The 11,858-nt window shown below is 43.9% G+C and overlaps 1 protein-coding gene across 1 annotated transcript in view; it reads left to right on the forward strand.

Annotated features, from left to right (window-relative positions):
• MRE11A (MRE11 homolog A, double strand break repair nuclease) overlaps positions 1-11,858 on the forward strand; it is a 171,661-nt gene that overhangs the window by 44,921 nt on the left and 114,882 nt on the right. Inside the window, exon 7 of the mRNA XM_018556808.1 lies at positions 331-516. Within this exon, the coding sequence (XP_018412310.1) occupies positions 331-516 (186 nt within the window). The remainder of the gene's footprint in view (positions 1-330; positions 517-11,858) is intronic.

Genomic DNA, 11,858 nt, shown 5'->3' on the forward strand with positions numbered 1-11,858 from the left:
GCTTGAATGTACAGTATAGTGTACACTCTTGGCCCATCCCTGTAATCTGTAAGATGCCAAAAAATGGATGCGCAGTCCTCGGACAATGTAAATCCAGGGCACATAAACAGGGGTTACATCATCATTATCTGCCCAATGTCCAGAGAAAGACTATGCTAGTCTGGGGGAAGAATGGGAGATGTTGGTGGTGCTGGGTGGGCTTTAACATGTTTCTACACAAAGAGATGCTTAACAGGGTTCTGCTACTAGAAGTTTATATGAGGAAATTATCCAAAGCAGTAAACCATGTCTCCAGTGACAGTTTAAGCCTCTTTGTTCTCTGTTTCTTAGGAGTAAACATGGCGCCACCAATTACATTCCTGAACAATTCCTTGATGAGTTTTTGGACCTGATAATTTGGGGCCACGAGCATGAGTGTAAGATTGCTCCGACCAGAAACGAACAGCAGCTTTTCTACGTTTCGCAACCGGGAAGTTCCGTGGCCACTTCACTCTCCCCTGGAGAGGCAGAGAAGAAGTAGGTTTATGACCCACACTTTGTATAAAATCATTTTCATGTTTGAAGGGAAATCCCAGTTGATGTCAATACTGATAAAATGTGCTGGACGTACCACTTTGCAATGTTATGTTACAGGGAGTTGGTGAATATACAAACGTGGGCTGCCACTGCTGACGTTTTTGAAGTTGCAGGCTCCCGGACGGTGATCTTGCTCCTGGTTTCCCTAAATTACTGGTATGAATAAAAGCATACAGCCAGTGAGAAGTCATAACTCCAACCTCATGCATAAGTTTGGGGTCAGTGACACGCTAAAGATGCCTCTATAAGGATGGCAGCCCTGCTGCTTTGAAAGAAGTCTGCAATGGCAGCTCCCATATTGGTATCATTACAGGCTTCCTTTGAACCAGATTAATACTCTGAAATACTCTGACACCTGTCACTAACAACTGTTTATTAGCAAAGCCATGTGATCACCATGTCTCTGCTATCAATTGGGAACCCATCAGTGGGGTTCCTGATCATTAATACTATTTTTGCATATAACCAGTGCTCTAGTAAACCACAATAGTCCATTACAAACAACAATAATATGAATAAATATTTAATAAATAAGTGTCCACTATATCCTTTTAATAGTGAGAATAGTGAGAAGAAGAAAATCACAGTCCAACATCTACTACAGTGCACCCGCTTCTTGCAGTAGGCTCACCAGAGTTTATGACTATGTAATTTAATATAGATCTAAAGCAATAGGCAAATCTCCCGCCGCTGTCAGAGTACCCAAATAGTGACAGCAGTTGATTGGCTGCCATCACTGTTTGGCTGAAAATGTTCCATCCTTCGATTTTCTGATGGATTTGGCCAGCATGCTGATTGGACGGAAAGCCGGCTCCATGCTAATTGGCCGGGAAGCTGGCTTCTGGGCCAATCAGCATCAAGCCGGCCAAACAGCATGGAGCCGGCTTTCTGGCCAATCAGGAGGCTGAGCGGCAAGTCATTACCAGCCGCCCGAGTTCCTGATTGGCCGGGAAGCTGGCACCATGTTCCCTTGCTGCACTGCTGGTCAGAGGAAATCTCCATCGGACCAGACGTTTTCTGTATCGCGGGTAAGTATCAGAGCATTTGGGCAAGTACGGGTACTCGCCAAAATACTTGTTATCGGCACCCATACCGATACTAGAATTGGTATAGTTGCATCCCTAGTGGACACCTATTTATTTAACTATTTATTCATATTACTGTGGGTTGTAATGGACAATTGTGATCACTGGAGTAGTTTGCAATAATACTATGAGGCACTTTATGGTTATATTTGCACCCAATAACAATAGTACATAGAGCATAATATGTTTCTTTACAAATGTTTTATTAGTTTTAAATAGGGGAAACCAGTACAAACCATAGAAATGAGAAAGCATAACAGTATGTCTCATTAAGTTTTCTCCAAGACACAAAATGTATAGAAAAATCATATAAGACACTTTACAGATCTGATTGTTTACAAAAATGTAATCAAAGAAATAGTCTATGCATCGTCACAAAAATCACAGAATCTTCAGATGGGATCTGTTTCCACCGGAGCAGAAACCCACCTCCTCTTGCACTCGAGTGCTGTGGGCACAAGCCTCAGACCCTGGAAAGGTGGAAGAAACGCACCAAGAAGGCAATCTGTATGAAGGAAGGAATAAAACACCTAAGATAAACAATAAACGGGGAGAAGGTAACAAAGAGGGGAAGCAGAAATGCAAAAAAAAAAAAAAAGATGAAAGAGGGAAAAAGTGCAGTCCACCCATGGGGCCACCCCCAGAGCAAAGGAGAGTTATATTCGCAAAAGATCCTGAGAGATGCAAATAGTTCAGCCAAACTGACCAATCCTTGAGGAACTTAGTGAACGAATAATTACAGATCGCTGTTAATTGTTCATTATTGGTCGTGAATCATTGTATCCATGAGTCGTTGCTTTACTTCATTAAAGCTAACAGTGGGTTGTTTCCAAGGTCTGGCTAATGTCTGACGGGTGGCTTGTAATACAAAAGCGGCCAACTTGACCTTGGTTTTTTGCAGTGTCCTTGGTTTTCTGTTCTACAAGGCCTCCCATGGATTCTGCGGAAGATCATAATATCTTGATTCATTTTGCACAATTTCTGTACACAACACAAGCGCTGTGTTTTTGTACATTAGGAAAAAGGTTTGCCTAGAGATATTCTCATTGATCAAGGGCTGTAAGATAGAGTAAGAGGGCCACATTCCACCAAAAAACACCCATTGACATGTTTACTATAAGGAAATTACAGTAGAGCTGGGCTGACATCATCAGATTTAGTTTTAGGGTTGTCCGATCAGAAAAAGCTAGCTAAAATGTAAAGTGTAAGAGACCACTTAACCAGACCATTCAAGTTACATTGAGCATGCTGGGCGGTGTATTGTCAGCATCATAGTAATTGATGACATGGAAACTTAAATCTTGTTATACATGGCTTGTTATTGTTTAAATATGTGTAGGGTACTGGGTACGTCCTACAAGTAAAGTACAAACTTTTTGATCTTTTAACAAAATACTCCATTGTATCCAAAATCCATTGTTCCATGATTCTAATGTTGGGTTGGAGGGGGAAGGTGGGTGTACTGAGTGAAGCTATTAAGGCTTCTAGATTTTTATTGGCAGTTGGCTTCAGGCAGAGAACTGCATGTAAAAGAATCAAAAAGCTTTCACTGAAGTCAGTGAGAAGGAAAATCCAATAACCCGATATATTAATAAAAGTAATATTGTATGCAGAGTTTGCAGAGCTCGAAATAAAAATAGACACAGTCTGTTCCCGAAGTTAATTGCCCAAGGAACAGAACTCTTAGTTTTGTTTCACGTAATGATTGAGTCTTTAGAAGCTTTAGGGAAACTCACCGTCTTAACCCGATACCTTCCAGCATTTCATTCCCAATGGTTGTTTATAAAGGTATACTGCAATCGGAATTTTATATCAAGGTTTGGCTTGTGTTCAAGGCTCATAATGAATATTCACAGGCCACAGGCAATGCAGGCTATAGATGAATGCATGTTTTTAATTCTGTTCCCTGTTTTAGTTTAAAATTCATTATCAATACCATCTTAGAGCTATTAAAGATGTACTTGCCATGAAGTCTTTGGATAACTTGAGCTCTTTCTGAAGGTGAACAGACAGAAAAACGTAAGATCCCAATCTCTGCAATTCTGTTTTTATTTAATGCGCTCTAATGCACATGGCAATGCTCACCTTCAGCCGGAAGCTGTCTGAAGCTGCAGCACCTCTTCTTTGCTACAAAATGTTCTCAGTTTTCTGTGTTGAATGACTCCCAGCATTGTTTGCCTTGAAGACTACTGTGAATGAAGGGTGTCATTGTCCCGCCCTGGAGGGAGCGTCACCATGATATTCTTAACATTGTATTGGTCCAGAATGAGGCACTGAGGTTATCGTGTCAGTTGTGCTTTCTGTACCAGGATTGACCACGTAGCCTGAAAAAGAGGCAAAAAGAACCGTGCAGCATCACTTGACTAGCCTGAAGACTTTGGAAAGGGTAAGTATCAGGGATATACCGATACTAGTACTCGTACTTGCCCAAATGCTCCCGATGCCTATCCCGATACCGGAACTTCTGGTATCAGGAAGCCGGGAAGCAAGTCATTACACACTGCCCAGCTTCCTGACTGTCCGGGAAGCTGGCTCCATGCTCCCTCGTCACCATGCTCCCTCGCTGGCTCCCTGGCCAATCAGAAAGCCAGTGGGGTGGAGTCATTACCCACCCCCGGCTTCCTGATTGGCCGAGAAGCCGGCTCCATGCTCCCTCATCACTTCGTGATGAGGGAGCATGGAGCCGGCTTCCCAGCCAATCAGGGAGCCAGGTGGCATGTAATGACTCGCCCAGCTTCCTGATTCTTCTGGAAGCTGGCCAATCTTGAAGCCGGGCGGCAAGTGATTGTCCGCCCCCCAGCTTCCTGATTGGCCAGAAAGCCTGCTCCATGCTACCTCATTACCTGGTGACAAGGGAACATGGAGACGGCTTCCTTGGCTATTCGGAAAGCCTTGGCAGGGAGTCATTACAAGCAGCCCAGCTTCCTTAATGAGACTTTCAGTATCAGCGAGTACCGGAAAAAAAAATATCGGTACTCGATACCGGAAAACCGTTATCGGTGCATCCTTAGTAGGTATTAATATGAAAAAGGAAGAAAGGCTACCAAATGTAAAGGGGGGTTGGCAGAGAGCCAGGTATTGTTATTTAAAGAAGAGCTCCGGGCAAAATGTTTATTAACCCATGCAGTGGGGCTAACTGCTCATTTTTGTCTAGGTGCCAAAAAAAAGTTATACTTACCTCTACCACTGAGCCGGCTACCTGGTTTTCTGGTCTCTGAAGCCTCTCTCCTCCTACACTGCAGAAGGAGTGTTCCTAAGTGTCCTCATGTCTATACACAGTGTGTAGAATGTGATGATTTACAGGACCTTAGGCCTCTGCAGTGGAGGGGGAGAGAGGCTGGAAGGGCAAGCCGGCTCCGTGGATCGGGCGAGTATAACTTTTGTTTTTTTCAGCACCTAGACAGAAACGAGTAGTTAACCCTTGCAGTATGGGGGTAGCCCCACTGCAAGGGTTAATACAAGTTTTGGCCGTAGTTCTTCTTCAAAGGGAATCTATAATGGGTTTGGGTCAGTTTTTTTATTAGTCTTTCGTTATAGATTTAAAACTGGCATTTTATATCTGTATTGTACAAAAGGTATACCGCCTTTGTCTGGATTTTTGCTTTGAACACTGCATTAGCACTATTAAAGAATACCTTTTCGGTATTTGAAACCTTTCAATGTAAAAGACCTGCCTAAGAGAAAAAATTAAAAAGGCGTCTGCCATTACCATCCTTAGCAAGTAAAGCCTTTTGCCATCTCCACTCTGTGGGCAACTTCATTGGGTTTAGCGTTTTAGTGACTGCACTGTTTGCGTCAGATTGCAAACTTCAATCACCGTCATATCCAGCCGATGTCTTTGAGCCCAGAGATGAATGAAGGAGTCTGAGGATTCTAAGTGTAGGCTCACGGATAAGGAAATTATACAGCTTTAAAGGTTAGTTTATGGGTAAGTTTGGTGGAAGGCTTAAGGAAGTGGTTAAGTTGAGGTTGAAGTTAGTTTAGTTGAGGTCAGCTTAAGGGGAAAAATGTCAGAGCCCCTGAATATTAAAGACACCATTTTTTGCAATTAAGTATTTATTAATACAGTATATGTATGTTTCTAATAAAAACAGTGTAAATGGCCGAATCTATCTTTTTGTAATATCTTTTAGGGCCCAGTCACACTATCGCGTTGCAATAATGCGCACGTTAACTTATGGGTGCCACTCAAATTCACCTTGCTGAAAGGCATAATGTGCTGCAATAGTAGGAATGGGCCCTTATTGCAGAACTCAGACTGGAAATGTAGGGTCAGTATGGTACTATGAGTCAGTTAGGTTCTTTTGCTAACACATGGCCTCATCACTCTCTTCACTCTTCACTGTCTGGTTACAGACTGGGGACAGGGAGGTGGCTAGGCTGTATTGCCTAAGCTACCCGGCTGTGTAAATCTCAGGACAGAATGGACCAAAATATAATTATTTTGCAGAGAAATGTGCTACTATTTTTATATTTACTTGTTTTCTTGGGGTCCTGCTTTAAATTCTTAGATTACCTTTCTGACCAGGTTTCATGGTTCTCCCATATTTAGGTTGTAGCATGAAACATGGTCAGATTGCAGACCCCCCAACCCCATTGCGCCCCCCCCCCACCCCTACCCCTACACACACTTACCTGAATCACGCGGTTCTTCTCCCCGCACGCTTATTTCCCTTTTTGAATTCGGTGTCAATGTGCATAGCTCCTGATTTTAATTGCCAGGTACTGCTATGTATTGTCATAACTTTAGTGCAGTACTATTTACTACCCACAAATACATTTCGATCATCCGCCAGACTTGCAACGTACATCATTTACCATCATTTATGCACAGTTGTCTATAATAACTACTTGTATTTTGTAAAATATGGACTGACATGCTAATTCTACACATTTTCCACAATCTACTCTACTGCCTTTCTTTGTCATCCTCCCATAGAGAATAGTGTGAGTAGCTTTTAATTTTCCCTGGCTTTAACATTGTTTTCTTGTGATATGCAGTAGTCGTTCCATTTTTGTTCCTTGTGCAAATGTAAAACCTTCCCAGAGGAAAATTAGATTATACAGGAGGCTTGAAGTGTAGATTGTTTATCTCGACGGCACCTACTATGTGATAGCACCTGTATGCTTTTTGTAAATTATGTGCATAAATTTGCTGGTTGTCTGTGTTTTGCAAGGATGCACTCCACAGAACTTTGTACAGATCTTTCTAGGTGTTTACTCTTCTTGTTATTTGTTCTCACTGTAAATCCCATTACCCCAGGGTTTTTATACTTTTTTCATGACTCCATAAAGAAGAATTGAAATAAAAACAAATCAGTAGGGATGTCACGATACCACTTTTTTAAGACCAAGTACAAGTACTGTCCCTCATGTACTTGCCGATACCAATTACCGATACTTTTTCTTAAAGCAGGGGTAGCAAACCTCCGGCCCTCAAGCTGTGGTGAAACTACAAATCCTATGATGCATCTCTCTTTGGGAGTCATGTCTGTGGCTGTGAGAATCTTGCAATGCCTCACGGGATTTGTAGTTCCACCACAGCTGGAGGGCCGGAGGTTTGCTACCCCTGTCTTAAAGGGACGTGTGCCATTTGTTTCTAAAACAACACAGACTGATGATTTTAGGGCAGTTTCTCACCAGGACTAAATACAGATGTCACCAGAACTGAACACGTCCCTAAGGCAGAATAGTATTCTGCTTCGCGGACATGTATTCAGAGAATACATGTCCATAAAGCCGGATACATATCCCCAAAGCAGAACACATGTCCCTAAGGCATGCTTTGGGGACATGTATTCTGCTTTGGGAACATGTGTGCGAATACATGTCCCCAAAGCAGAATTCCTCTCACCAGGCTGCGTGTCAATCTCACCCGGGCGACGTGGACATCTGCAGTGGCTGCTGTTTAAAAATTGGCCTTTAGAATCGGGGCATTTTCATGAGTACAAGTACTCGTGAAAATGCCTGGTATCGGCCACGATACCAATACTAGTACTACTAGCGGATTCTCAATATATTCGGAGGTTCAGTAGAAGGCGTGTTGGTGTCCCTGCAGGAACCACACATACATGCCAATGGAGAATGCAGCACAGGGCTACTAGTGCCACTGTAGAAAGTAATTCTCCCTATATTCCTATAGAGAACTCACTAGACATGAAAATATTACATGGTCTCGTACACAACTGCCATTGCACTTTTTGCCCGCCCTCCTTTACTCTCACCCAGCCCCACAATGCTTTGTATCTGGAAGTCCATTCACAGCCCAAAGTGTTTTTTGAATTGAGAGGGGAGAGGAGGAGTGGGCAGTGCGAATCCAGTGTAGGAGATCCAGATTTTTACTGTCAGAGCATCGCTGTATAGCAAAAGCTAAACTATTGATGCTCAGTGAAACAGTACATAGTAAAAAAAGATGAGAGAACTGCCAGTAGATTTTAAATACTGATATTTTTTCCCTAGAGCTCTTTTTCAGGGAATGGTAGGACATGCCTAACACTCTAATTCCTCATCATCTGGAGGATTGCTCATCAGTCTGAACTAACTCTACATACAGTTAAAGAGACACTTCCAACTTGCTCATTCAGGGCAAAGTGGCAGTGTCTGGGTAGAGAGCCTACCCAATCCATCCCCCCAACTCAATGATTCTCACTTTGCCCAGTGTTAGTTGGTGTTGGACACTAGGCAGGGCAGTCACTGAGCTCCTTACATTATCTGACTAGGTAAGGCTGCTAGCTCTGAGCACTGTCACATGCTTTCCCATACCCAGCTGAGGTAGCCCAAGAAGCGGACGGGGAAGTGCTGGCAATGTGAGTGTCAGTGTGTGGAAAGACACCCTTTACACTATCACTTCGCCTTGAAAGGTATCTTTAATGCAGGGGTAGGCAGCATTGGCATTACAACTGTGGTGAAACTACAAACCCCATAACACCTCTTCCTCTGGGAGTCATGCATGTGTCTGTCAGAGTCTTGCAATGCCTCATGGGACTAGCAACAGATGAAGTTCCAAGGTTGCTTACCTCTGATTTAAAGCAGTGCTTCTCTACCTGTGTAACCTCAGGACCCACATTTGTCTTTGGTCATTAAGTCGTGACCCAAGTTGCACTGCAATGGAACATACGGCATTGCAGCACCGCATGTTCCGGTGCAGGCGATCGAGCTGTGGGTGGGAGGTGCGTTTGGGGTGCCACTGAAATAAATGGCAATGCAACACACCAGAATGCGCCGTAGGTACGATTGCGTGGTACAGTGTGTTAATCGCATGGGACTGTGCGATTAACGCACTGTACTATTGTGAACGGGCCCTCAAAACATTGACAGGCACCCACAACCACAGACACAATCTCACGCACTCACACACACATTCACACTCCCCCCAATTTTTTTTTTTAAGATCCCCTAGTCTCCCTATCTTATGAGAACTGGAGTGGATCCTCAGCCGGGGGTCCAGTGTGGTCTGCTGTGCTGTGATGGAGCTCCATCCATATGTGCATTGCTTGTACAGCTCCCTTTCACACCCTGTAGAGGTGCCAGGAGCCAGAATGTTGCATCACTCCGGTCCAGGCACCTCTACAGGACACGTCAGGGAGCTGTAAGCACATATGGATCCCCCCGTGGTCATAGCTCCATCCCACCCAACCTTAAGCTGACACTCAGTGCCGGGCAGCATATTTTGAATGGCAGCACCCGTGCAGGGGGCGGATAGAGAGCACTGCGGGGACCCACTCGAGAATGAGGAAAGGAACATTTTTTATTTACAAGAACAACTGCGTTTTAAAGGTATGTCCCTCCTCTTTATAAGAATAAAAAATATATAAAGTTTTAATATCACTTTAAGTGCATTTATTACTAAAAATTTGGGTTTGCTAAACAGCTATTGGAATACCATGCAACATAAAAAAAACCTGCCACAATTTTATTCTACAGGGTCTCCTCCATTCAGGAAATCTATAGTTCTGTAGGGTTTTAAGTAATCTTCAGACCTAAAATGTGCATATTAACATATGTGCAAGAAAAATGCAAAAACACCATCACCTGAATACAGAACTGCATACATTTTCCCCCTAATTTCTGCCTGAAACTCAGCTTTTAATATAATTATAAATAAACAAAACCATTAGTTTAAAAACTTTTAAATGAAAAAAAAAGTTAAAATGTGCCCTGAACCATTATAGTTTCCTCTAAACAGCAATGTGAATTGAAGCTATGACAGCTTCAACACCAGGTGGCACTTCCTATGGAATTAAATTCCTAAATTTCAGCACCATGGATAGCACCACACAATTCCACTGCTGCTTCAGCACTGGGAACCGTTCATTGGGAAATAGATGCTGCAGCTGCTTCCACATTATGGACAGTTCCATAGAAAACAGAATATACGGTATACCAGGGCTCAAAATTTCCACTCGCCCCCTCGCAATTGGCGAGTGAAAATTGCGTGGGGGCGAGTGGAAATCCAGGGGGGGGGGGACTTCTGCCGCTTCGGCAGCGAGCGGGGCACGGTAGGGGTCAGGTGGGGCGACTGGTGGCGAGTAACTCTTAAGGCCTGGCTAGTAGCTCAGGACTTGAAATTTTTAGCCCTGAGGTATACTGTATCTGCTTGGACAGCTCCATGGAAACAGAATGTACATTATACTTGCTTCAGCACTCTGGATGGCTTAAAAGATATATAGTTATATATGCTGTAGTTGTTTTTAGGGATGCACTGATATTAGGACTTGTGAAAATGCCCCGAAACTAAGCGCTTATACTGGTCCTTTACATTTTTAAACAGGTTCGGCTGCCGTGAGGTCCCGTGCTTGCTGGGGAGCTCATGGCGCCTGCCTGTTTACAGCGCCAGTCCAGTACGTCCTCCTCATACCTGCCGACTGCACCCACCTGTGAAGTGTCGCTTAGACTTGCCTGGTTGTCACCCCACCTGCCCACACAGCCCTACTGGGACCCGCACGCAGCCCTTGTGACACTGCACAGCCCTTGTGAGACTCGCACACAGCTCTGATGACACCTCACAGCCATGACTACACAAAAATCCACCATAAGCATTTTGCGATTCAAGGGCTAAGCTCTGTGCTGAGAAAGGATCCCGATAATATTGTCAGGATCCTCCCCACTCATCCCTCCTCCCATTGGGTGACAGCGTCTTGTAGGAGCTCTTGTGTGTTCACCAATACCCGCGCAGGAGCAGCAGCTCCATCACCACCTCCGTTCTCCGTGTCCCCGCCTCCCCTCTGCACTATTGTTTCCATCTCTTCTGCTCCCTGGCTTATCAGGAATAACAGAAAGGAGATCTGCAGCAGCGCTTCAACAATTGATCTTACCTTGTCCAGTTACTGATGCTGCAGATCTACTTTGGGTTGACGGGGTAGTGGACGGGCGGTAGAGGGGGTAGTGGACTGGCGGTCGAGGGGGTAGTGGACGGAGGGTTGACGGTAGAGCTGCAGCTAACGATTATTTTCAAAATCGATTAGTTAGCCGATTATTAGGTTCGATTAATCGGTTAATCGGATCAGCAATAAAATAAAGTTTAAAAAATGGCTCCGGTGATAGGACTACCAGTTTGTATTGAGGTTGTAGTCCATCACAGGAGCAAGCTTGGAGCGGTGGAAGTAAAAAAGAAAAAAGATAGAGTGGTGTGCAATATAGTAAAATGGAAAGTGTAAAATTATACAGCAATGAACGAGAATGGCACCAGCTATAGAGGACTACAAAACCCAGCAAAAGCACATTATACAGTGCAATGCAGAATACCGCCAGCTATAGAGGAATACAACAAATCGCAGCAATAGTACACAATAGCTGGCGATATTCTGCATTGCGCTGTATAATGTACTATTGCTAGGTTTTGTAGTCCTCTATAGCTGGTGGTATTTAGCAATGCAGAATACATTCAGCTATAGAGGAGTACAACAAATCCCAGCAATACATTATACATACAGTGTATAATGTATTAATGGGATTTGTATTCCTATGTATAATATACAGCACAATGTACCATCAGCTATAGAGAAATACAAATCCCAGCAATACATTATAGAGTACCATGTGTGGGAAAGTGCAGGCTTACCTGAGCAGTCTTCCAGCAACTTGCTTCTGAGATTGGACCTGTCTATCAGCGGCTGTCATCCCCCCACACCTGCTCCTCCTTACTACATCTCCCCGCGTCCCTTGCCGATCGTGGATGTGGATGGGCAGGAAATGTGA

Source organism: Nanorana parkeri, unplaced genomic scaffold (assembly GCF_000935625.1).
Source record: "Nanorana parkeri isolate BGI_ZX_2015 unplaced genomic scaffold, ASM93562v1 scaffold254, whole genome shotgun sequence".
Classification (NCBI taxonomy): Eukaryota; Metazoa; Chordata; class Amphibia; order Anura; family Dicroglossidae; genus Nanorana; species Nanorana parkeri.